We start from the raw sequence: 26,855 nt of genomic DNA, 5'->3' as shown, positions 1-26,855 counted from the left end.
TACAGAGATCGGCTGAATGGATTCAAAAACGGTAAAACTCAACTGTTAGTCCCTCAACCAGTCAGGCCACAAGAGGCGTGATCATTGGGCAACGACCCATCGCTTCTCTATCCATCATGTTAAACCCTCCAAAAGTGTGCCAGCTGGATTAGCCATTCTGTGATTGGTTTTTCGCAAAAGTGTTACAGAAGCAGTAGAAATGAATGAACAGGTGTACAGACTGAGTTTCATGGCGAAATCAAATCACCAGAAGATCAGGCTGGGTTTACCCAGTCTAGACTAAAGATGCTTTCTGGAAAAACAACTCCATAGCAACACCCTGGCAACCAAATAGCAAACTGAATAAATAAATAAATTGAACACCTTAGTAACCATAACCACAAAACCCTGTACACCACCCTCACATGTTGGCAGTGACTTTTGCATGTGCAAACACCACTCACATTTTTCAAAATACCAAAGCCTCGCTAGCAAGCCAACATTTACACGTTTTACTAAAATAAGTGTCCATGTCAAACTGAGCATAGGGATACACAGCCACAAATGCACACCACCCGTGGTGACACTGCCCATTACACTCGTCCTTCCCGGCATCAAGACAATTAGCATTTATAGTGGCTCTAGTTTAAAGTTTCCCAAGAGCACCTGTCTCATGCATCAACCATTGGAAACACAATGTGAGATTCCATTAAAAACATGAATGTTCCTCTGTGTACAAACAGTCCGTGTAAGGGTTCATGAGGTGCGCTTAACTTTTCTCACAGAGTCTAAGCTTTGAAACAGGTTCCAAACGGGGATTAAGATCAAGCTAAATAAAGCACATTGAAACAGTGAGCGACTGGGGTGCCAAAGCAAACGATTAACAAGCTACAGGGATGATTCCCTAAAATCTGATAGGCTTCTGGGTAAACATGTGTTAATAGGGTTAGCTGGCATAAGTTCATCATTATGCGTGTCTGTGAAGCAATTTTTGATGCACATGGATTCTGGTTCAGTGCAGATTCTCAAAATCAGATGAAATATGTATGCTGGAGAAGTCAAATCTGATGAGTCAACTTTAAAAAGAGGCCACTGCTGATTTGCGTTTTGTCTTACAGCCAGTGGGTCAGCTTTTGCCTTCCTCTCCTCACCATATGCTAAAAATTAATTCGGCCTTGATGCCTGCATGTAATCTGCCAAAAAACGTGCAAGCATAAACGCTAAAATCAGGATTTTCTTTCAATTAATTGCCATAAAACCAGATCTGGCAGCTCCTATTCTCGATGCATTTACGAAAGCTGCCATGAGAATTAAGAAAAGGGTTCACGCTTCATAGACGGGTCCGACACTATGTGGCTATATGGTCATATTTATGGACTGAAATCAAATCTAATGTTAAAAATGGATTTCACATTTGCAATATTAATATAGTAATATAGTAATTAAAATCCAGCATCAGCTTCTAAAACTGCAACCCTAAACTATATGTTTAAATGTGAATTTACAGTCTATGAAAATTAAATGGGCACCTAGTTATCATCTAAGAATGAAAAAGTTATTTAGCATTTTTTATAAAAGTTTTGTTAAAATGAGTCAAGAAGGAAGCTATATTCAGAACAGCTAGCATCCTGCAGAGTAGATATGCAGAGTTCTGCCTACTATTTATATTTAAAAAAAACGTGTGAGTAAGAAGGTGTAAAACATAGGCAATAAAGCCCTGCATTTATGCCCGAGCCCGACGGGCCCCGACTTTTTTACGCCCCTAGGGCCGGGCTTCGGGCCAATTTTCACATCATACCTAAAACGCGGGCCAGGCTTCGGGCCTTTTTTAGGCATCTCCTTCGTTTTATATTTATTTTATCAATTAAAAGGAAAAATGAGTTCTGCGCTGGTGAACACGAGACCATAATAGCTAACGCGACTGTCAAGATGGCTCGCAGTGTTCAGAGCATGTTCAGAGTCCGCGCCAGCAGCAGCAGCGCGCGTTTCTTCAGCGCAGCTGCTAGAGTTAAGGCCGGAGACACACTGCAAGCGTGGTGTGAGCGTGGCGTTTCTGTTGCGTGTCATCCGCGGGGCGGCTGCTGCTATTAATGTACAGGGAAGCCCTATACTTCATGTTAAATATAAATATATTGCCTATTGATACAGCAAAGACAACGTCGGCAGCAGCCGGCCCATGCCATATCCATGGTATTGACGGCAAAAGGCTACAGAATATTTCATTCTGTATTGACTGGTTTAATATTTCAAAGTCGATAATTATGTTGTTTTTTATTATTACAATTAGGCCTATCTGCATTTATGTTACAGACTTTCAAACATGAAAATGTCATTATGTGTCACAATGTGTTATGGGCTATATGTTGTAGTCAGATAGATATGATCGCTGCAACACGCATCGCCGCAAATGACTAATGCAAGCCAACGCAAATGGCCGTAAATTAAACTTAAAGTAAGTCTAAGATGGTCAAAAACACAACCATCTTCAATAAAAATGAATGAGACTAAATTATCTTACCAGTGCGCTTAGGTCGCGCTCTCTTATGTGATCTTTGAATTTGAAATGAGCTGCTGAATAAAATGCATCTTGAATCTTTTGCTTCCGTTGCTGTAAACTCCGTTAAATGAGCATATACCCCGGGAATTGAAGATGGGATTTATATTCATTTGCGTAGGTGTAAGGTAGGCTATAAGACAACCTGCATGTGCTTTTTTTATTTTATTTGTTTAGCTCCGTTTGCGAGAGCCGCGAGCAGAATCAGCCTGCCTCAGCTCGTCAAAAATGCCTTTTAAGCTCCTGGTGGTAATAGTTGGCGAAATTAACTAACATTGTGATGCTTGAAGTGTTTTATGGATTTTATTATAGGCAAGACAAGTCAAGAGTTGATTTGAGAGACTAAATCGATTAAATATGCGGTTAACTCACTGTCGGCCACTGGCCGCTTTTGGTCGTCACTTAAAATAATTACAACTTTAATTTAACAAACAAAAAAATGCTCTAAACATTTTTCTAAATTAACTTAATAAAGAAACGAAACGAAATATAACTACTTTGACATTAAAAACAAAACAGAACTATTTTAATGGCTGCAATAATGTAAAAAAAAAAAAAAAAAACGGGCTCCAGTCGGACTCAGGCCGAGAATTTTGATATGCTGTCGGACACGGGCCGGGCTAGGGCCTCAGCGTCTCGGGCCAGGGCCGGGCTAGGGCCTAGATTTGAGGCCCGTGCAGGGCTCTACTAGACAAGTCTTTAGCATTCTTGTTAGCTGGCCCACCTGCCACGCCGGAGTCCCCGGTTTGAATCCTGCTCGAGGAGTAGGACCGGTTGCATTTGGTGCCGTGACCCGGATGGCAGTGAGGTTTGGGGGTGAGTGCAATGCAGGCCAGTTAGAGCTGTACGTGTAAACCTCTCCCCCCACCCCCCCACCCCCCCGCCCGATCTCAAGAGCTGCGTTAGCCACTAACACTAGAGCCGGCGATCTTTAGTGTCCTTGTTAGCACACCTGCCTCCCAAGCCGAAGTCCCCTTTGCGAATCCCGAATAAATTATTGTCACGTGACTTTATTGCATGCACATTGAATTAATAAAGTGCCACCCAGTTAACTGGCAGTTTGATCAATTAATGAATGAAAAAGGCAATGTTAGGAATGGATTATTAGCTTCCTGAAAATTGGGTATGGTGTACTATATATTAAAATAATAATGATAATTGAAACAGTATAAATAACCTTTTTGTTTTGTATATTTTTAGCATGCAACATTTGTCACTTAACCTCATTACCACATCATATTTTGAATTTGGGATTCACAATGAAAATGGATTTAGTGCAGTGAATTGTGGGTAGAGTATTTGATTCATTGCCCCTTTTTGTGTACTAAACTTTTGTTAAAGTATCAATGCATACCATACTAAATTGGCATTTATTACCTACTATTTACTGATGTGTGAAATATTGGCAAACAATGGCAGATGTCATTCAATCCCAAAAGTACGCAGCTGAGCCACTCACCTGAGCTGAATATGTGACTGATCATTTTGGAACTGCAGAAAAAATTACGCAAAGTTGCCAACCGATTGGCTCATGGTATTTTTCCCTAAAAATATCAATTATATAAAAGCTCTCATTATTAAAACTCATTGCTCCATGCTAGTGCATGAGCTGTGACCTTTTTCTCAATATAACAAGTATCAATATCATCCATCAGTAATACCCTTTTTTAAAAAGGTGCACTGTGTATTTTTCCATCCGCTAGAGGTCGCTTATTCGTAACAAAGTCGTAGTTTTGTGTGTTTAAAAAGAATCGGGATAGGACTCGGGCAGAAATCATGTTCATGGGCACAATTATTAAACGTTACTGTAGTATGAAGCAGAGCAGGACCGAGTGTTGAGGAGCTGAGCAAGGCTGCTGGAGCGATTGATACGCAAACACACTCCTCGCGAGCAGCGGGACTTTTAGTATGACGGGACTCAGTCGCCGGTGCCATTTCCGCTTTTCCGGTCACGAGTATGAGGTAACGCAGCTCCGTTCATCATATCAGATACATCTGAGTGTGTTTAAAATGATGTTATGACGTTACTCTGTGCGTTTGCTCAGCGGCTGCTGTGACACTTCTAAGAGTAAAGTGTTTTAAATAAAACCGGAAACCAAGGGTAACACAGATATGAAGCAATTGACAGGCGTTTCCCTCAGACGTCCCGGTTAACTGGTTCAAAGGTAAATTTTATCACAATTTACAAATAGTTGGAAACATCTGGGATATTATAAGTACTCAACTGAACAAAATATATAACACTTTACTAGTGGTGTTTCGATATGTAGCTGAAATTTTTTTACATAGTGCACCTTTAAGCTTTTACTAGTCTTGCAAAAGGCAGTTGCTATTAAGTGGTTAAATGACTACAGCTTTTACAGCATCATTGTGTTTATAATCACACTATTTGTTTATAATTGTTTGTAAAAAAAAAAAAAAAAAAAAGACTGAAAAGGTTGACGCTTAATGATGGTGAAGTTGAAGTCATGTGACCATGATGTTTTTCGTTTACAGCTCACATTTAGCTTTTTACTTCTGGTGCATTTAGGCTTCACAATTCATAAACACTGTACTAATTTATGAAGATTATCATGATGACCAAAACATATAAGAATCAAACTGGCCACAAAGCTTATTTCCTGCAATAATCCAAAAGCCAATGGAAAAAAAAAATCCTATAGGGTTTTCATGGAGGGAACAATTTAATAAGCAAACAACTTATTTAACGGCGTTAGCTCTAGATCACCAAGGTGTCAGATATGTCCATAAGTTTGTGTAATCCATCATGTGATCTCAACATGTGGACACTCCCTTTGTTTTCTTGGCCACTGATAAGACTGACACCATTGGCATAGAAAATACAAACTTCAGATTTAATGCACAAGGAAGTTGGAGAATCATGTTTAGTGCAGTTCTTCACCGCATTGTGCTTGATGTTGGCAGAACGTAGTCAAATAACGGCTGTCTCTGTCTACGCTGGTGGAGATGTCTGTGTGTGTGTGTGTGTGTGTGTGTGTGTGTGTGTGTGTGTGTGTGTGTGTGTGTGTCCTGGTAAACCCTACATTAAGGGGATAAAATATCCAAAATAGTAAGTGATGTTTTTTGAAAATGTAAAAATGCAGAAAGTTTTGTGTGATGAGTCTGTTTAGGGGTGGGGTTACTACTGTAAGGGGAGAGAATATACTGTACGGGATAAAAACCATTATGTTTTTGGAAAGTCCCCATAAAACATGGAAACACAACAATCTGAGTGTGTTTGTGTGTCAACCATCTGAAGGGAAGGCAGCCGGCAGATGTTGAAATGGGAAAAGTGTAATTCAATCTGCAGATCAGCTTTTGTCGACTCTCAGGGGTGGATCTGATCGCAAACCTGATGAAACCCTTGAGCCTACTCACCACAACGCTTTCGCTCGCAATTACTCATCACTAACACACATTCTCACACACTTCGCTCATCACTAATACACACTCTCTCTCTCTCTCTCTCTCTCTCTCTCTCTCTCTCTCTCTCTCTCTCTCTCTCTCTCTCTCTCTCTCTTTCTCTCTCTCTCTCTGACAAATATATACTCAGATCATTTGTCGCTAAGCCCTCAGATTTCACATTACTAATATACACTCGTTAGTTACACTGGTTCACACACTACTAAACATTTATTTTGCCCTGGAACTACGTTTAGAAAAAAATTAAATGACGCACTATAAACCTGCTTTGCACTATGTACTCAACCGTGTAGTGTATGAAATTTATAGTTATTTTATCAACATCGGAGTCAGACAGCTCCAACCCCTCACATTTTTATGTAAATTAAATGCATCATCCTGGTATTTAAAGTGCATGTTTACTTTTTCCAATGTGAAAACTATACAACAAAACAACATAGAATATAGTTACACAAATTGGTATGCACCTATTGTCTAGTGGTATATTTACGCAGTAAGGTAAGCAGTAAGGTACTCGAGGTTGTGCTGTATGTGCTAAGTCACGGCTGAAGGGCGTTGTTTGGCACAATGTGAAGCGGAGTCCCTGCAACCCCTTCAGCCGGGACTTATTAATGATACAACACTAGCCTTGAGTACCTTATTGCTTTCATAAAAATGTTACCACACAATACAAATATTAAAGCCCCAATATTTGTATCAAAGCATCTTTCATGAAGTAAAATCACTAAAAGCCTTCCTTCTGCTGGAAAAAATATTATTACAGGGATTATTATTATACATTATGACACGGCTCTGTGAAATACTTGATTCTGATTGGTCAATCGCGCATTCCAGCGGTATGTTATGTAGGGGATAATGTCCACCCAGCCGGTTGTTATCGCAGAATAAACCCCGACAGAGTGATCAGGACCCCGACGCGAAGAGGAGCATCACTCTGAAGGGGTTTATTCTGCGATAACAACCGGCTGGGTGGACATTATCCCGCTTATTACACGGCTACAGTCTCAAATAAATAATTATTAGACACAAAATATTGTCTCGAGATTAAATATTTTATTAGCTCTTATGCAAAGCTTCCGCGAAGAAAAACAGTTCCAACCTGCTTTAAGCCTTTATCTATTGCTGCTAAATGTTGAAAATTAATGCTGAAAGGGTTAGTTCACCCAAAAATGAAACCAAGCCTATGATTTACTCACCCTCAAGTTATCGTAGGTGTATATGACATTCTTCTTTCAGACAAATACAATCAGAGTTATATTTTAACTGGATTTATTTATTAACTGCAGTTATACCAGCAGCCATATCACCCTGTAGCCCAAGACTGGTTTCCCACTGAAGCTAAGCAGGGCTGAGCCTGGTCAGTACCTGGATGGGAGACCAACTGGGAAAACCAGGAGCTGCTGGTAGAGGTGTTAGTGAGGCCAGCAGGGGGCGCTCACCCTGTGGTCTGTGTGGGTCCTAACACCCCAGTATAGCGATGGGGACACTATACTGACAAAGAGCACCGTCTTTCGGATGAGACGTTAAACCGAGGTCCTGACTGTCTGTGGTCGTTAAAAATCCCAGGATGTCCTTCGGAAAAAGAGTAGGGGTGTAACCCCGGCATCCTGGCCAAATTTGCCCATTGGCCTCTGTCCTTTATGGCCTCCTAATCATCCCCATATCCTGATTGACTTCATCACTCTGTCTCCTCTCCACCAGTCAGCTGGTGTGTGGTGAGCGTTCTGGGGCAATATGGCTGCCGTCGCATCATCTAGGTGGGTGCTGCACATTGGCGGTGGTTGAGGAGATTCCCCCTTCAATGTAAAGCGCTTTGAGTACCTTGAAAAGCGCTATATAAATCAAACACATTATTATTATTATTATTTTAAAAGTCCAGGCTAACGATAATCCAAGCAGTAGTTGTAGTTTTGTTTGAAGTCCATAAAAAATGCAGCTGTCCGTCAAATAACGTGCTCCACACGGCTCCGATGGGTTAATAGAGCCTTCTGATCGTCTCAAATCGACGCGTTTGTGTAAGAAAAGTATCTATATTAAAAACGTTAGGAAACCCGCCTTGAAGTCTCCCATTGTAACCCACGGCTGTTTAAGCCACAAGGTGGCGCCAGCGTTAAGCATAGAAGTAGTACCGGTCAAGATAACTTGTAGTACCCCGATGAGCGGGTGTTATTTGGAAATAACATACCGCTGGAATGCGCGATTGACCAATCAGAATCAAGTATTTCACAGAGCCGTGTAATAATTCCAGATAGCATCCGCTCATCCGGGTATTACGAGTTATCTTGACCGGTACTACTTCTATGCTTAACGCTGGCGCCATCTTGTGGCTTAAACAGCCGTGGGTTACAATGGGAGACTTCAAGGCGGGTTTCCTTTATAATGTTTTTAATATAGATATTTTTCTTACACAAACGCATCGATTCGAATCAGAAGGCTCTATTAACCCATCGGAGCCGCGCGGAGCACGTTATTTGACGGACAGCTGCATTTTTTATGGACTTCAAACACAACTACAACTACTGCTTGGATTAACGTTAGCCTGGACTTTTTAAATATAACTCTGATTGTATTTGTCTGAAAGAAGAATGTCATATACATCTATAATGACTTGAGGGTGAGTAAATCATTGGCTTGGTTTCATTTTTGGGTGAACTAACCCTTTCAGCATTCATTCTCAACATTTAGCAGCGATAGATAAAGGCTTAAAGCAGGTTGGAACTGTTTTTCTTCGCGGAAGCTTTGCGTAAGAGCTAATAAAATATTTAATCTCAAGACAATATTTTGTGTCTAATAATTATTTATTTGAGACTGTAGCCGTGTAATAAGCGGGATAATGTACACCCAGCCGGTTTTTATCACAGAATAAACCCCTTCAGAGTGATGCTCCGCTTCGCGTCGGGGTCCTGATCACTCTGTCGGGGTTTATTCTGCGATAACAACCGGCTGGGTGGACATTATCCCTTACTTATTACGCCCTTATATGACGGCAAAATCTTTATGAGTGAGTTAGCGAAGACATTTATATTGAAAGGACTGAAACATGTGAACACGAGCAAAACAAACTAGCAATAACAATATTCAATAAACAATATCGATTAAAAGAGCTATGTTTATGTTGCTAAAAGTGGTTGCAAAGGGTGTTGCGTAGTGATACACAGAGCCGTTGGGTGGAGGAGAGCAAAGGAAAGTGTTTACAGTGTAAAAAATAAAAACGGAAAATGTACTGGTAATTTTCTGCAAGTACATTATCAATGTACAAGAATCATTGCTAAATTGCTAGGTGGTTTCTAATGTGTTTAGGCCAGAAGCTAGCCTAGAAATCTAGACGCACCCTAGCGGCAGCAAATCTAATCTGCCCGCGAGTGTCATCTAGCAACTCTCAATACCCTTCTGAGCTGTAAACGCCAAACTCTGGTCAGGCCAATCACATCGTGTATAGAGTAGGTGGGCGGGGCTTAACATAATGACGACGGCCGAGTTGCGTTTGCGTGCTTCTGGTAAACACAAAAGCTGGTGAACGGCGATCTTTCGAATCAGCTTTGGCCGCGACTCTGGAAGACTTGGAGTTAAGCTTTTCTCTGAGAAATGAACAAAGAACGGCACTGAAGTCATTCTTAAGAAGGGAAGATGTGTTCTGAGTTTAGCCGACCGGATACGGTGAATGTTTAATCTGTCAACAAGCTCAGTTTCACCTTCGTTGCTCTGGTTGGTGTAGCGCTATCCTATCGCGTGCAGAGGGAGTTTGAAAGACAACCGTTTATCCGCCCCTCAGATTGAGCTGTCAATGGAGAGTTTCCAGACCAAACATCTTGATGTGGGTCTGGCTTGTCAGGCTAGCCAAAAGCAACACTTGTTTTTACACACCAAATCATTCTCTTTGTAGCTTAAAAAAGTTATTTTATGGCACCAGACTGTAAAACAGTAAACCCTTTTTGTAACCTTTATATTTGATAGTGTAAAGTACAGCGGAGCTCTCCATCTGCAGTTGGGGGTGTTCTAGCTGGCATCATGCCTGTCTGAGTGAGGGTCAAACTGTAACGGATTCACAGAGGCAGGATTCAAAAGCAAGTAATTAGTTTATTTGACGGATGGTGTCACAGAAGTCAAAACTCAGAACACTGAAGAAGTCCGGATAAGACAGAGCAGTGAGAGAGGCTCTGTTGGCGACACGGGCAGGCTGTGAGCAGCTGTGACTCGGGAGGTCGGTACAGGTAATCCGGGAAGGGATCCAGCGTTTCACGGAAGGGGGAAACGACAACCAACACGGAGACACAAGGGGAAACATCCAACAACGCTCTGACAAAGACAAGAGAGAAACAGAGAGACTAAATAGGGTGAAGGTGATGAGTTGCAGCTGGTGCAGGTGATCAGCCACAGGTGTGTGATGAGCCAATCCCAGGCTCCGCCCTCACCTACATTCAACACGCACCCAAGAGTGAGACAGGGAATCCATGAACCGTGACAGTACCCCTCCCCCTAGGAGCGTCCCCTGACGCTCCCAGCCGACCTTACCTGTTGATTGTAATCATCAATAAGGGAGTGATCCAGAATGTCCCTAGCAGGAACCCAACTTCTCTCCTCCGGACCGTAACCTTCCCAGTCCACCAAGTACTGGAAACCGCGTCCCCTCCGTCTAGAATCCAGAATGCGATTAACCGAATATGTTGGTTCCCCATCTACGAGTCGCGGCGGTGGGGGAACCGGGACTGGCGGATTAAGGTGGGAGTGAAAAACAGGCTTGATTTTGGATACATGGAAGGCGGGATGAATCCTCCTGTACGCCGGAGGGAGTTTGAGGCGGACTGTCACCGGACTAATGATCTTGGTGACAGTGAACGGGCCGATAAATTTGGGAGCAAGTTTATTAGATACGGAGCGGAGAGGAATGTTCTTGGTTGAAAGCCACACTTTTTGACCCACGACGTAAACGGGAGGCTTAGACCGGTGGCGATCGGCTTTAGCCTTGGTGCGCGCTCCCACCTGGAGCAGAGTCTCACGGGCTCTGGTCCATGTGCGATGACACCTCTGGATAAAGGCGTGAACAGAGGGGACCGCGACCTCGGAATCCAGACTAGGAAAAATAGGTGGCTGGTAACCTACACTACACTCAAATGGCGAAAGGCCCGTAGATGACACTGGTAACGAGTTATGAGCGTACTCAACCATAGAGAGTTGCTGGCTCCAGGATGAAGGATTCTTGGATACCAAACATCGCAACACTCTTTCCAGATCCTGATTGGCTCTCTCAGTCTGACCGTTGCTTTGGGGGTGATAACCCGAAGACAGACTAACCGTGGCTCCTAGTAATTTACAAAACTCCTGCCAAAATTTGGACACGAATTGGGAACCTCTGTCGGAGACCACGTCCATCGGGAGGCCATGTAACCGAAAGACGTGGTCTACTACAGATACCGCTGTCTCCTTGGCTGAGGGTAATTTGGGCAAGGGAATGAAATGTGCTGCCTTCGAGAATCGGTCCACGACGGTCAAAACGACCGTCTTGCCCTGGGAGGGCGGGAGGGCGGTAACAAAATCTAGAGCGATGTGGGACCAGGGTCTCGAAGGAACAGACAACGGCTGAAGTAACCCATGAGGAGGTTGGTTAGATGTCTTACCAACCGCACAGACTGAGCAAGCCAAAACAAAACTGTGAATGTCGCGAGCCATAAGTGGCCACCAAAATCGTTGCTTTATTAAACTGCTAGTGCGGTTTACCCCTGGATGACAAGCAATGTTGGAGCAGTGACCCCATTTGAGGACCTCGGATCTTAACCCCTCCGGAACGAACAAACGACTCGGTGGGCCGCCGGGCGGGGGCGTTACCCCTTCTAAGGCCACTTTGACCTTCGATTCGATCTCCCATGTGAGTGTAGAGATAACTATCTTCTCTGGCAAAATACACTCGGGAGTAACCGGGCGTTCGGAAGCATCAAAAATACGAGATAAAGAGTCGGGTTTGATGTTTTTAGACCCGGGGCGGTACGAGAGAACAAAGTCAAAACGTCCGAAAAAAAGTGCCCACCGAGCCTGCCTGGAGTTGAGTCTTTTAGCAGATCTAATATATTCAAGGTTCTTATGATCCGTCCATACAATAAAAGGTACCCCCGACCCTTCAAGCCAATGACGCCACTCCTCCAACGCTAACTTGACGGCCAACAACTCTCTGTTACCAATGTCATAATTGCGTTCGGCAGGAGAAAGACGATGGGACAAAAACGCGCACGGGTGCATCTTGTCATCTGAGGGAGAGCGCTGTGAAAGAACCGCTCCTACCCCCACCTCTGACGCGTCGACCTCTACCACGAACTGACGTGTGGAATCAGGGGCGACTAAGATGGGAGCCGAAACAAAGCGGCTTTTCAGTTTGGCAAATACAGCCTCGGCTGTATCGGACCACCTGAACGTCGTTCGGGGAGAGGTCAAGGCAGTCAGAGGTGCGGCTAGTTGGCTGAAATTGCGAATAAAACGCCGATAGAAATTGGCGAACCCCAGAAACCTCTGTAGGGCCTTACGGGAATCTGGACTTGGCCAATCCATCACAGCCTTAACCTTGTCGGGATCCATGCGCATTCCCTCCGATGACACGATGTACCCTAAAAAAGGAACAGACTGTGCATGAAAAGCGCATTTCTCCGCCTTGACAAAAAGCCCATTCTCTAGCAACCTCTGAAGCACTCGTCTGACGTGTCGAACATGTTCCTGGAGAGACGAAGAAAAAATCAAAATGTCATCCAGGTAGACATATATGAATTGGTCGACCATGTCTCTCAACACATCATTGACGAGTGCCTGGAAAACCGCTGGGGAGTTGGAAAGGCCGAAAGGCATGACCAAATATTCAAAATGCCCCCTGGGGGTGTTAAATGCGGTTTTCCATTCATCCCCCTCCCTGATGCGAACCAAATGATAAGCGTTACGTAAGTCCAACTTCGTGAAGACGGATGCTCCCTGTAACCTCTCGAAAGCTGAAGACATCAACGGCAAAGGATAGGTATTCTTTACCGTGATGTTATTCAGCCCTCGGTAATCAATGCAAGGTCGCAGAGAACCATCCTTCTTCCCCACGAAGAAGAACCCCGCCCCCGCTGGAGAAGAGGAAGGGCGGATGAATTTGGAGGCTAGAGAATCAGAAATATATTTCTCCATGGCCTCCCTCTCTGGAATAGAAAGAGAGTATAGTTTGCCCTTAGGCGGAGACTTACCTGGGAGTAAATCTATAGCACAGTCATAGGGACGATGCGGAGGAAGAGAAGCAGCTCGGGACTTACTGAACACTTCCTTCAGGTCGAGGTACTCCGGAGGCACGTTAGACAGATTCACCGTCTCACTCTGAAAAACAGAACGAGACACAGACGAACAAGCAGACACCAAACAAGACTCATAACATTTATCACTCCACGCAGACACAGAGTTTTGTCCCCAGTCAACCCTTGGATTGTGTAACTCCAGCCAAGGGTGACCGAGGACAATGGGAGCCAAAGGGGAGTCCAGGATGAAAAATGAAATGCGTTCAGTGTGGTTGCCGGAAGTGATCAGTGTGAGTGGTTCAGTGGTGAATGAAATGTCAGGGAGAACTTGTCCGTTAAGTGCGTTGACAGAAATGGTGTTCTTGAGTGCAATGGTGGTTATGTTGAGTTTATGAACCAGGGCAGAGTCAATGAAGTTACCTTCCGCTCCCGAGTCGAGAAGGGCAAGGCTGGAATAATCCTGAGCTGCCCACAGCAATCTCACCGGGAGGAGAGTGGAGGATGAGGTCTTTTCCACGGAGATCCCGCCCGACAGTAGCCTTCCTTTTACCGCCGGGCGTGGTCTTTTACCGGGCAGGAGTCTAGCAGGTGTCCGTTCCCGCCGCAGTACAGGCAAAGACCACGGGATCTCCGTCTCGCCTTCTCCTCCCGGGAGAGCCGAGCTCGACCCACCTGCATGGGCTCCGGGTCGAAGGTGTAGCTGACCGCATCCGTAGCGCTGGCCTGAGGGCATTCGACACTCCCATGCTGAGGCTCCATCCTGGACCTCAGCCGACTCAGACGAGCGTCCACCCTCAACGCAATATCGATGAGACCGTCAATCTTCTCCGGAAGGTCGATGGTAAAGATCTCCTTCTGGATGCGGTCAGCCAGCCCATGCAGGAACATGTCCCACTGTGCCTCCTCGTTCCACTTGCACTCGGCGGCCAGGGTGCGGAACTCGATGGAATAATCCGAGACCGAGCGGTTACCTTGACGGAGCTCTGCGAGTTGACGTGCCGCTTCTCTTCCGGTCACCGCTCGGTCAAACACCCTTCTCATCTCCGCCGCCAGCGTCTGGAACGAGGAGCAGCAAGGATGTTGATTCTCCCACACCGCCGTTCCCCAAAGTGCGGCTCGTCCGGAGAGCAGGGTGAGGACGAATGCCACCTTGGATCTCTCCGTGTTGAAAGTCTGCGGTTGAAGAGCGAAAAACAAGGAACACTTGGTAAGGAAGGCTCTGCAAAAATTGCTCTCACCGGCATAACTCTCGGGGGTAGGCAGACGTGGTTCCGGTTGCCGCGATGCGGATGGTGTGTGGGGAATCGGCGGTGGGTCGGGCACAGTGGGACCGACGAGTTGTTGCATCTGTTGGGTCAGCTCGGCCACCCGTGCCACCAAGGTGTGTACTGCCTTTCCTGTGGCAGTTAAGTTCGCCTCCTGCTGGTCCAGTCTCTCGTTGCTGCTGGTCAGTAGGGCGTTGATACTCGCTGAATCCATGGTTGGTCAGAGCGTTCTGTAACGGATTCACAGAGGCAGGATTCAAAAGCAAGTAATTAGTTTATTTGACGGATGGTGTCACAGAAGTCAAAACTCAGAACACTGAAGAAGTCCGGATAAGACAGAGCAGTGAGAGAGGCTCTGTTGGCGACACGGGCAGGCTGTGAGCAGCTGTGACTCGGGAGGTCGGTACAGGTAATCCGGGAAGGGATCCAGCGTTTCACGGAAGGGGGAAACGACAACCAACACGGAGACACAAGGGGAAACATCCAACAACGCTCTGACAAAGACAAGAGAGAAACAGAGAGACTAAATAGGGTGAAGGTGATGAGTTGCAGCTGGTGCAGGTGATCAGCCACAGGTGTGTGATGAGCCAATCCCAGGCTCCGCCCTCACCTACATTCAACACGCACCCAAGAGTGAGACAGGGAATCCATGAACCGTGACACAAACTAGGCCAGAGTGTCTGTTGGTGAAGAGCATTGGTGAAGAGAGTCTTTGTGACTGTTGCATTCACCCTCTTTGTAGGGAATGGGAATCCTGCAGCTATCCCTCTCTTTGCCTGCTTTCTCTTACTGCGCAGCACACCCACCGCCACGGGCAACAAGGCACTCGGAGATGGAGAATTAGGCCAGAAAGTAGATGGAAGGATAGATTTAATGCTTTCTGGGTTTCAGGGTTCCAATAAACGCAAAGATTTAGTTCTTTCCTTTAGTTCAGTCGTTCACATCGCAGTTGAATGTGGCTCAGATGTCCCTCATGTTTACCAAATTTGGGTTTGAACACAAAAAGTTGCTTTGAAATCTTAATTTCAAACTTCCATACATGGAATAAAATTCATACGATAAATTTTAGAAGTAATGTCAACATTTTAAGTCATCCAAACTCAACATAATATGATATATGATGATATATTGATGGTAAGTCAATAGAGTTCATGCTTGTAATTCTCATATTATATGCTTTTATATTAAAATAAAATTTCTCCAAAAATATTGATACAAATATTTATTTTCTTGCATCACATGGCTTTTTAATTCTTGTAGTATTTAAAATTTCAAAGATTTTCTCACTGTTTCAATGAATACAAAGAATGGCAATGTAGTAATAGCTCAGTAGATAACATGGAAACATTCAAAACGTCCAAAAAATGGCACATTCACTCATTAATGAGAAGTTACTGATCCGATTCAATATGATTTTAGCTGAAAAATATGAAGGTATGACTGTTTTACAAGCTTACGTTCCACCGGGTCCAAACGGACCCGAGAATGCAACAGGCGTATACAGTTTATTAATGCATTACAAGGGTTAAGACTGATGCCCAAAGTTTAGAGTGTTTAGAGAAAGTTTAAATGTATTGTAAAATGAATTAAGACATTCATGAAATTACGTTAAGGGTCAGTTTTGGAGCATCTCATATTGGTCATTTTTAAAAGGTCACAAAATAAATAAATGAAAAAAAATTATTAAAACTAGTGCTTCCAAAAGATTAATCGCATTCAAAATAAAAGTTTGTTTACATAACGTGTGTATACCCTGTATAATTATTATCTATATATAAATACACAAAAATGATGGCATGTTTATATTTATATATAATATATATATATATATATATATATATATATATATATATATATATATATATATATATATATATATATATATATATATATATATATATATATATATATATACACATATATATATATACACATATATATATACACACATATATATATATATATATATATATATATATATATATATATATAGAGAGAGAGAGAGAGAGAGAGGGAGAGAGAGAGAGAGAGAGAGAGAGAGAGAGATAGAGAGAGAGTATTTCCATGTAAATATTTCTTAAATATATACATGTATGTGTTTGTATATTCAAATATAGTGTACATAATAATTATGCACAGCACACACACACGTTATGTAAACACTAACTTTTATTTTGGACATGATTAATTATTTGACAGCACTACTAAAAACTGATTTAAATAGATTGAGTAGTTTGGCTTTGTGACATGAACGTAGCCTATAAATGATGTTGATCATTTCGATTAATATTAACGCCTATATAAAAGAAAATATACAACGGAGAGCGCAGACAACTCACCAGAATTGAGGTCATCACAACAGACTTCGATTGAGTCAGAGGAACAGTCGCTGAAGTCATCCAGAGATATGTCTTCCTGAATCTGCAGCCTTTATTAAACAAAACGAAAAGAATAAGACAATTAGACACAGTGCCTTCCCAAGAGCCTCATAATCAAAAAACAACTGTGTTTCTTGGAAATATGCAAATATGCAGGCGTTATTTAACTAAAAGTCAGCCTAGAAGTTCAGACACAGCATAATTGGTATTTTTCACTGACTGTTAACCATTTCGCAATAACAACCTGAAAATAATCAATGTTCAGTGCTATTTTCAAGCAGCAGTTTTGTCACTTTAACGGCTGGTTTGTGTTCAGTTACTCTAACATGGCAGTCATCCTGATGCCAGTGTATCCTGTGCCCACCGGGTGTCCACTGCACTGAGTCATTAGAGCAGATAATTCGGAGAGTGTTCATTCTGGCAGGAGAAGCTTTTTAAGCATCTACTATGCCCCAGAATTCCCAGCAGGAATACAGAGGGCAAGAGCGACACAGTCTCTGAGAGCGGGACAGAAACTTAAACCGCTTGACTGATTCAGTGCTGGAAAGAATACGAGTGGAAAAGGAGGCTAATCTGTCAGCGTAAGAGATGGACTGTCATATTAGTCAAAACTGGATGAAGAAAACGAGAGAAAGAGACAAGAGAGAGAGAGAGGATGAGCTGGGCGCAGACAAACGTGAAGAACAGAGAGATGGAAGACAAATTAAGCAGCAGCAGGACTGAATTGCTAGACAAATAACAAACCATGTAATAAACAAAGTTCCTGGTTAAATTTCTTGCACATACATTATACAGTGAGGAAAATAAGTATTTGAGCACCCTGCTATTTTGCTATTAAGTTCTCCCACTTGGAAATCATGGAGTGGTCTGAAATTGTCATCGTAGGTGCATGTCCACTGTGAGAGACATAATCTAAAAAAAAAAAAAAATCCAGAAATCACTATATATGTTTTTTTTTGTGGTTTTTTTTTACTCTTTATTTGTATGATACAGCTGCAATTTAGTGTTTGAACACCTGAGAAAAATCAATGTTAATATTTGGTACAGTAGCCTTTGTTTGCAGTTACAGAGGTCAAACATTTCCTGTAGTTTTCCCCCAGGTTTGCAAACACTGCAGGAGGGATTATTGTCCACTCATCCACACAGATCTTCTCTAGATCAGTCAGGTTTCTGGCCTCTCGCTGAGAAACACAGAGTTTGAGCTCCCTTCAAAGATTCTCTATTGGGTTTAGGTCTGGAGACTGGCTAGGCCACGCCAGAACCTTGGTATGCTTCTTACAGAGCCACTCCTTGGTTATCCTGGCTGTGTGCTTCTGGTCATTGTCATGTTGGAAGACCCAGCTTTGACCCATCTTCAATGCTCTAACTGAGGGAAGGAGGTTGTTCCCCAAAATCTCGAAAAACATGGCCCCGGTCATCCTCTCCTTAATACAAAGCAGTCGCCCTGTCCCATGTGCCCAGAAAAAACCCCCAAAGCATGATGCTACCACCCCCATCCTTCACAGTAGGGATGGTGTTCTTGGGATGGGACTCATCATTCTTCTTCCTCCAAACACGTTTAGTGGAATTATGACCAGAAAGTTCTATTTTGGCCTCATCTGATCACATCACTTTTTCCCATGACTCCTCTGGATCATCCAAATGGTCATTGGCAAACTTAAGACAGGCCTGGACATGTGCTGGTTTAAGCAGGGGAACCTTAATTGCCATGCATGATTTCAAACCATGACATCTTAGTGTATTACCAACAGTAACCTTGGAAACGGTGGTCTCAGCTCTTTTCAGGTCATTGACCAGCTCCTCCCGTGTAGTTCTGGGCTGATTTCTCACCTTTCTTAGGATAATTGAGACCCCCCGAGGTGAGATCTTGCACGGAGCCCCAGTCCGAGGGAGATTAACAGTAATGTTTAGCTTCTTCCATTTTCTAATGATTGCTCCAACAGTGGACCTTTTTTCACCAAGCTGCTTGGCAATTTCTGTCTTTAGTGTCTTTGGACAGCTCTTTGGTCTTGGCCATGTTAGTAGCTGGATTCTTACTGATTGTATGGTGTGGACAGGTGTCTTTATGCAGCTAACAACCTCAAACAGGTGCATCTAATTTAGGATATTAAATGGAGTGGAGGTGGACATTTTAAAGGCAGATTAACAGGTATTTGAGGGTCAGAATTCTAGCTTATAGACAGGTGTTCAAATACTTATTTGCAGCTGTATCATACAAATAAATAGTTAAAAAATCATATATTGTGATTTCTGGATTTTTTAAGGTAATGTCTCTCACAGTGGACATGCACCTACATTTACAATTTCAGACCCTCCATGATTTCCAAGTGGGAGAACTTGCAAAATAGCAGGGTGTTCAAATACTTATTTTCCTCACTGTATGGTACAATGGTAGATGTACAACAGCTTGAGTCTGTTGTACATCAAAAAATCAGAGGGAAATTATGGTGAATAACACTGATGTAGAAGCACCTAACCCTGGTTGTAAGCCTATACTTGACATTAAGTGTAAACATATCCCTCAAATCTGATTGGTTGATTGGAATAGGATCAACAGAGATGTTTGTGTGAAAAAAATACCAGCATTGCTAATCACTAGCATATGTTTTACACATTGGTCTCAAGCATTCGGTGCTGATGTTCTGATGTAGCAAACGTGGTCAAAAAAGCATTACCAGAAATCCCATTATGAACAATTAGCTTCATGCAGGTGAAAAGCATGCTCTGTACTAACCAGAAGAAACCAGCCTGGTCTTTTTTTGTTCTAATCTGATCTTTCAATCATAGCAGTGCAACAATAATTTAGTGTATTTAGCATAACTTACTTGTATCTGAAAGGTGCCACTGCTGCCATATTGACCTTCGGTGTCTGTTTGGCTTTGAGCATTTCAACACTAGAGGCGTCCTGTTTAGGGACTGCAATAGCCTCGGGTGGGGATCTCTGTGGGACCTCCGGGCTGAGGTCATCTGGGGTGCACATCTCCTCATCTGAGAAGCTACTGGAGGCACTGTTCTGCAGGGACACTCTCTCTCTACGGACTTTGAGGAGACTTGTATCTAGGTTAGTGGCTGCTGGCCCAGGCCTTAAGTTTTTGTTACTAAATCTGAACGAAGGGATTCCTGTCCTGCTTTGACTGCTTCCAGAAGCAGCCCTCTCCTCGTGGCACTCAAGTTCTTCTGATATCAAACTGTTACTGTTGTCCATTCGTCCTGTCTGAGAACAAAAGATTCCACTCTGGAAGATCTTGTTACCATTGGAGCGAAGGTCAAGCAAACTCTCGGCCTTGGACCCATCCAGATTACCCCTTGAAATTGGGGACACTTTCCGTCTAACTTGTGGACTGTTATGGGCTGATCTAGAGTCTTGGGTCTGAGTTTGAGGACTGGTGGAAGAACGTTGAATAGGTGGGCTGCCTCTTAGAAGCAGATGCTGGTTTCTGAGGGTGGTGTCCCTCAGTACATCTTTGGAGGAGATAGCTGTAGGGCTGCTACTACAGGGGCTTCTGTTGCTAACAGGGATGTGTGTGGACGGTCTTGGAAGGCCACTGCTGGTGCACTTGGGCTCAGGTTTCGGGGAGGGGATTCTGGTCCTGTGCAGAGGGATGCCGGAGCCCGGCTGGGCTCGTGGAAGACTCTTCACATTCACTCCCCCACTCATGATGGCACCAAGTCAGATACTGAGGAAAAAAGAGAGGGAAAAAACACCATGAGGACCTGAATCGGAGTTGCTTTTCTCCTTTTTAGGGAAACATGTTTTTTTAAGATTAACCTTGAATTGCTATAATTGAATTATAATCTCCAAAGCCATTGGTTTGTAGATGGGAAAACCCTTCAAGAAAAATTTAAGATGAGTGATAACTTAGTGATTCTGGATGATAAGGAGGATTCTACTGTACATGTAAAACATTAGTTAAACATGATGAAAACTTGCAAATGATAGGACACGAACTGCCTTGGCAAACAGGAGTCTGAATATGGTGAGTTTATGGATCCATATTGGAGTTGCAATGATTTGATGTACCATTTCAAACAAATATTTGGACCGCTAAGTCTATCTGTACAAAACACATTCCAAATATACACTAAAGGAGTGGAAAATCTTTAAATTCCCAAATTTATCTGTTGAATTATGGTTAAAAGATAAGCTTGTATAGCTGTATAGAGTAGACTACAGCTGGGTTCCTCAACAGGGGGTTCTCTCCTAGGGGCTCATCATGAAACTGTAGGGGTTTCTTGAGATCATAACAGTACCAATACCAATGCTGAACTGAACAAGCCATTGCTACGCACAGCTAAACAACCTTTTGTGGAAATAACCACAACCCCGCTGGTCTGAACTTTACCACACTCCATTTTAATTCCATGGCTGTGCCTGTGTTATTTAGGGGCAGTTTACATGACAACAGTGTTTTGGGGGGCTTGGAAACCAAACTTTGAAAATGGTTTTTAAAGAGTACATTTTTGAAAATGATACCGATGATACCGTGAATTCACAAAAAACGAAATTTGTGAAAACGGTTACGCCATGCATATTACATGTTCCTTCTATAGGCCAGTAGTGTTTCTTTATACAAAAAATGCAAACATACCCCAAGTGCAAGTTGATTAACTTATGATGCTTTTGGGAAATGCAGCCCTGGACTTTAGGGGTCAAACGTGCTCACACGTGATTCAGATAACCTCGTGTCAGTACACCCTAAGGAATCTTGTATACAAAAATGAAATCATACCAATTACTAACTTTAAATGAAAGATTAGTAGCCTAGAAATCTAGACGCACCCTAGCGGCAGCAAATTTAATTTGCCCGCAAGTGTGGTCTAGCAACTCTCAATTCCTATCTGAGCTGTATTCCTCAGAATCTGGACGGCCCAATCACATCGTGTAGGCTATAGAGTCGGCGGGCGGGGCCATAATGACAACGGCCGAGTTGCGTTTGCATGCTTCTAGTAACACAGTCTTCTAGTCAACACAGAAACTGGCGAACGGCGGCGGTCTTTCGAATCAGCTCTGCCCGCACCTCCGGAAGACTTGGAGTTAAGCTTTTCTCTGAGAAAAGAACAAAGAGCGGCACTGAAGTCATTCTTAAAAAGGGAAGATGTGTTCGGAGTTTAGCCGACCGGATACGGCGAATGTTTAATCTGTCAGAGAGCTCCTCTTCACCGTCGTTGCTCCGGTTGGTGTAGCGCTATCCTATCGCGTGCAGAGGGAGTTTGAAAGACAACCGTTTATCCGCCCCTCGGATTGAGCCCTGTCTATGGTGAGTTTCCAGACCAAACATCTTGATGTGGGTCTGGCTTGTCAGGCTAAAAGATTAGAGCATCACTGGAAATCTGGGAGTGTTTACAAATCAATCATTAAAGGGGGGGTGAAATGCTGTTTCATGCATACTGATCTTTTTACACTGTTAAATACTTGGAATCCCATACTAAACATAGACAAAGTTTCAAAAGTTAAGGTGGACGTTTGATGGGAGTATTTCTTTGTCAAAAATACTACTTCCGGTTAGTCATAAGTTTCGGCAAGTTTTTTGAGATCATGCGTCCCCTTTGACGTTAATGGGGGCGGAATTTCCTTGTATGGGCCTTACGGACAATTCTACCGGAAGCGCGTGAGAGAGAGAGAGGGAGAGAGCGAAAGTAACAGGCTACGCCCATCAAAGCGCTGGCTTGTAGGCTGCGCTGCACAGGTAATGTGCACATAACAATGTCACCAAAAAAGTGCGTTTTTGGTTGCCAGACCAAGACAGTCCTGCACAGATTCGCCAAAACCCCGCGTTAAGGCAACAGTGGATGGAATTTGCTTTTCCGGATCAGCAACTGAGTTGCGCGAATGTTTATATCTGTTCGCTGCATTTCGGTGCCGACTGTTTCATAAACAAGGCCCAGCTCGACGCCGGATTTTCCCAATCGCCTAATGCTGAAGGATGGAGCAGTCCCAACGTTAGAAGGGTGAGTGAGACTGCTTCAAATGTCTGTTTTTTTTTTAGTCCGCTTACTGTCTACACAAACCACGCGTAAACACACAAACACACGTGCACAACTGCACTTCCCACATGTACACCTTCAAAGACAAAAATACGACGATATAATTCAAGTATAAATATGTAAATAACACAAGCCGCTAAGCATATTATATAGTTAGTGTATAACTTGTACCACATACAGACGTCCTGCTCTAGTCGTTTTTGCTGCTGCTCCTGTTCAACTGCAGCCTCTGGGTCTGATTCCGGATCATAGATGTATGGCTGTATCTGATTAAAAGCCATATTTTTATTTTGAATAAAGTTTTTTTCCCGCTGTTAGGGATGACGCACTCGACTCAACACAATAGCAGCGCGCTGCTGCACACGTCATTATTTAGCTCCGCTCACACGACATGCCCCCACCCGCTCGGCTTTTTTCGGAAAGACTCGGAACAGCGCATCTTTCTTATATAATTATTAAAAAAATAAAGACTTTTCGGAGATATGCAGGATGCAATGCTACTCTATAGGTACTCAAGATTGACATGACACTGACTGAAACTGAGTGTTTCACCCCCCTTTAAAATCATTGGGGCTCAGCTGACAAGTCTGGGAACCTTTGGCCTTCAAAGAAAGAGAAATGGAGATGCCGTTGAAGTTCGGAGAGACTTACTGTTCATGAACAGTACTCACAAATATAATATAAATTCCCACCTGTTGTGTTTAAACACAAATGGCATGGGCTGTTCCACGAAATCTGAGAAAATCTCCTCAAGAGCTTCTCTAAACAAAATCCTGCCAAGGGAAAGGATTTGGCACGAGTGGTTAAGAGTCTTGTGAAAGAATACTGGAGAAAGGACAGTCGTTATTTGAAATACTTGCTTTAGAATCAAAACGGTTGATTATATCAATCTCATTTCGTTAAGCCAACGAAACTCTTCCCAAATACAGTAAAGCACCATCTGGTCACTAAAATAAATCTACTCGCAATAGCAATGGAGAGGTTCACTGTGGTTCAGTCAAAGACCTTTAAAACCCCTGCCAGTTCAGTTAGTCTGGCAGATATATCTTCCATTCAGTGCCCAAATATTCTAAAGGCTTTCATCCCAGCCCACAGACTGGTCAAGATTGCCCAAAACTGTTTACTAACAGTCCCATGGTAACTATTGACCTTCAAATGTACAGACAAAACTCAATCCATCAAAATCAGGGCCCTGCAAACAACAGGCATAAATGCTCTCTGGCAAATCAGAATCCGAGTAAGCGTTACGATTCAGACCATGTGACACCATGTGGGATTCAAGCAGAGTTGTCTGCGGTCTGAATTCAAGCCACAAACCAACCTACACTGAAAAGAGCACATAATATAATAGCCCTTCTTAAAAGGGTTTGCACCCTTATTTTTTCATAAGACTTGGGAATGTTCAGTTTTCCCTGAGAGATCCGATGTGACAGAAACAACAAGAAAACAACTTCAGCTATATAGGGAGGCATACACTGCACAAAAAAATGCATTTCTTATTTAGTATTTTTGTCTTGTTTCTAGTCTAAATATCTAAAAAAATCTTACATTAAGAAAATTAGTAGACAAGTAAAAATGATTGTCTTGTTTTGGGGAAAAAATAACTCAAAAAAGAGTTTTTGCTTTAAATAAGCAAAATAATCTGCCAATGGGGTAAGTAAAATAAGGGTGTTTTAAGATTATTTTACTTACCCCACTGGAGATTATTTTGCTTATTTTAAGAAAAAAAAAAAACTCTTAAATTTGAGGCATTTTCTTAAAACTTCCCTTATTTTTTCCCAAAACAAGACAATTACTTTCGCTTGTCTAGTAAATTCATCTTGTTTTAAGAATTTTTAGATGTTTGGACTAGAAACAAGAAAAAAATACTAAGTAAGAAAACCTTTTGTTTTTTTGCAGTGCAATTCTTATATTCTACAAGTCTTGATCTCTTCTCCACTTCTACACTAAAAATGTATTTACCTAATATTTAGCCTCAATATTAGATGAAAATGTAACTGAAGAAAACTTAAATTAAAACTATAAATGTTGATTTGGCAAATAACATAAGTTAAAGTACTAAAATGACAAACTAAAACTGAAATAAAAAATAAATGAAAGCTAAATACAAGTTTTAACAATTTAATAATCAATAGCTTTTTGGGGAGAACAAGCATTCAAATTTCACCGTGAAAAAATATAAGCAGACAGAAACAAACGCAATAATTTAACATTAACTCTAACAAGTCAGCATTTGCTCCAATATTAAGTGAGTTTGACAAGACAAGCCAGTCTTACAGAAGAAGCAAATATTAGAGAAAAATATACCCTTAGCATGGTTTAACCCTTGAATATACCCTTGATTCATGTTTTTACAAGCACATCGCATTTAAACAATCACCTAAACAGCTGAACAGAAGCAATATCATAAATTGTCATCTTTACCTGAGCATTAACTGTGGCCCACAGCAAACAAACCCAATGTTCCTCAATGTGTCACGAGCTTGTGCTCGAATAAAGAGAGGCGAACAGAGAGTAGAGGAGACAGTGTGTCTACCATGTGAGTTCTGCAGTCACATGATGCACAAAACTCAGAACAAGAAGTTTGTTTCTGATGATTAAAGCGTTAACAGGGCCTTTAAAGCAGTCATTGGTTGCAATAGTGTCTAGAAAACCCTTAAAAAATCACCATGGTTTTAGTGATGCCCTAATTATTAACTAAATCATTATAAGTGAGATGTTATTAAAATGTGTAAGAATTTATTTTATAATCTTTCTATAATTTAGATAAAACAGTTTACTAACTAGACTAAGATGGTTGACTGTTTGTATATAATAGAAATGTAGTGTACACTTTAATGTGGCATGCTTCCTCAAAACTCAGCCAGATGACAGGTGAATTATTAACTCTGATTCACAGGCAGAAATGTGGGTCAGCACAATCAAGCTTTGTTCAGGTTAACAGAGACCTAAAAAATGAAGATTAATAACGGGTGGAGGCAGTTCTGTGCAAGCATTGTTTGTAGTATAATAAAACACAGTAAATATGATTAACTGACATCTGTGAATAGACACTTTTTGATGGGCATCATTAGTCTTTCTTGCATAGCCAAGCTTTTGACTATCAGTGTGAAGTCTGGAACAGTTTGCAGTTTCTTCTGGCTATGAGCGGCATGAAGAGTATGTCTGACTGACATAAAAAGAGACTAATAATTACAGTGTGTTCTTGTTTGACGTGCTGTTTTGGGGCATGGTACACAATTTAGTTGATGCTAATGTCTCAAACAATCACAAATCTCATAAACTTTGGCAAATCTAATAACTAACTCTTCCTCAAAAGCATGTATACTGTCAATCCACTACCTTGTAAAAACAGTTTTATTTCTGGTCTGGTAGATTATCTGAATGTGCTCAAAACAAGTGATGAAAAAAGCAACAGATCTTTTCTTCTTTATTGTGACATATACCGACAGGCATTACATTATGACCTCTGACAGGTGAAGTGAATAACACTGAATATTTCTTCATTACGGCTCCTGTTAGTGGGTGGGATATATTAGGCATCAAGTGAACATTTTGTCCTTAAAGTTGATGTGTTAGAAGCAGGAAAAATGGGCAAGCTTAAGGCAAGGGATTTTGACAAGGGCCAAAATGTGATGGCTAGATGACTGGGCCAGAGCATCTCCAAAACTGCAGCTCTTGTGGGCTGTTCCCGGTCTGCAGTGGTCAGTCTCTATCAAAAGTTCTCCAAGGAAGGAACAGTGGAGAACCGACCACAGGGTCATGGGCGGCCAAGGCTCATTGATGCACGTGGGGAGTGAAGGCTGGCCCGTGTGGTCCGATCAAACAGACGAGCTACTGGAGCTCAAACTGCTCCAGAAGTTAATGCTGGTTCTGATAGAAAGGTGTCAGAATACACAGAGCATCGCAGTTCGTTGCGTATGGGGCGGCATAGATCAGTCAGGGTGCCCATGCTGACCCCTGACCCCGCCGAAAGCACCAACAGTGGCACGTGAGCATCAGAACTGGATCATTGAGCAATGGA

The 26,855-nt window shown here is 42.6% G+C and overlaps 1 protein-coding gene and 1 pseudogene across 7 annotated transcripts in view; one reads left to right on the top strand and one right to left on the bottom strand.

Annotated features, from left to right (window-relative positions):
- The window catches only part of nav1a (neuron navigator 1a), a 216,824-nt gene that overhangs the window by 179,570 nt on the left and 10,399 nt on the right, over positions 1 to 26,855 (bottom strand). For 6 of the 7 annotated variants that reach the window (XM_067446893.1, XM_067446894.1, XM_067446895.1 and 3 more), the window contains exons 2-3: positions 19,672 to 20,523; positions 16,808 to 16,896 (exon numbers count right to left, since the gene is read on the bottom strand). In XM_067446893.1, coding sequence (XP_067302994.1) covers positions 16,808 to 16,896; positions 19,672 to 20,504 — 922 coding nt within the window. In that variant the 5' untranslated portion in view covers positions 20,505 to 20,523. Of the gene's footprint in view, positions 1 to 16,807; positions 16,897 to 19,671; positions 20,524 to 25,255; positions 25,306 to 26,855 lie in introns of those variants that run through there. The other variant, XM_067446892.1, reaches the window with a different exon arrangement.
- Positions 7,247 to 7,362, top strand: LOC137080296 (5S ribosomal RNA; annotated as a pseudogene).

Source organism: Pseudorasbora parva, chromosome 6 (assembly GCF_024679245.1).
Source record: "Pseudorasbora parva isolate DD20220531a chromosome 6, ASM2467924v1, whole genome shotgun sequence".
NCBI lineage: Eukaryota > Metazoa > Chordata > Actinopteri > Cypriniformes > Gobionidae > Pseudorasbora > Pseudorasbora parva.
This window is presented reverse-complemented; position numbering and strand designations above follow the sequence as displayed.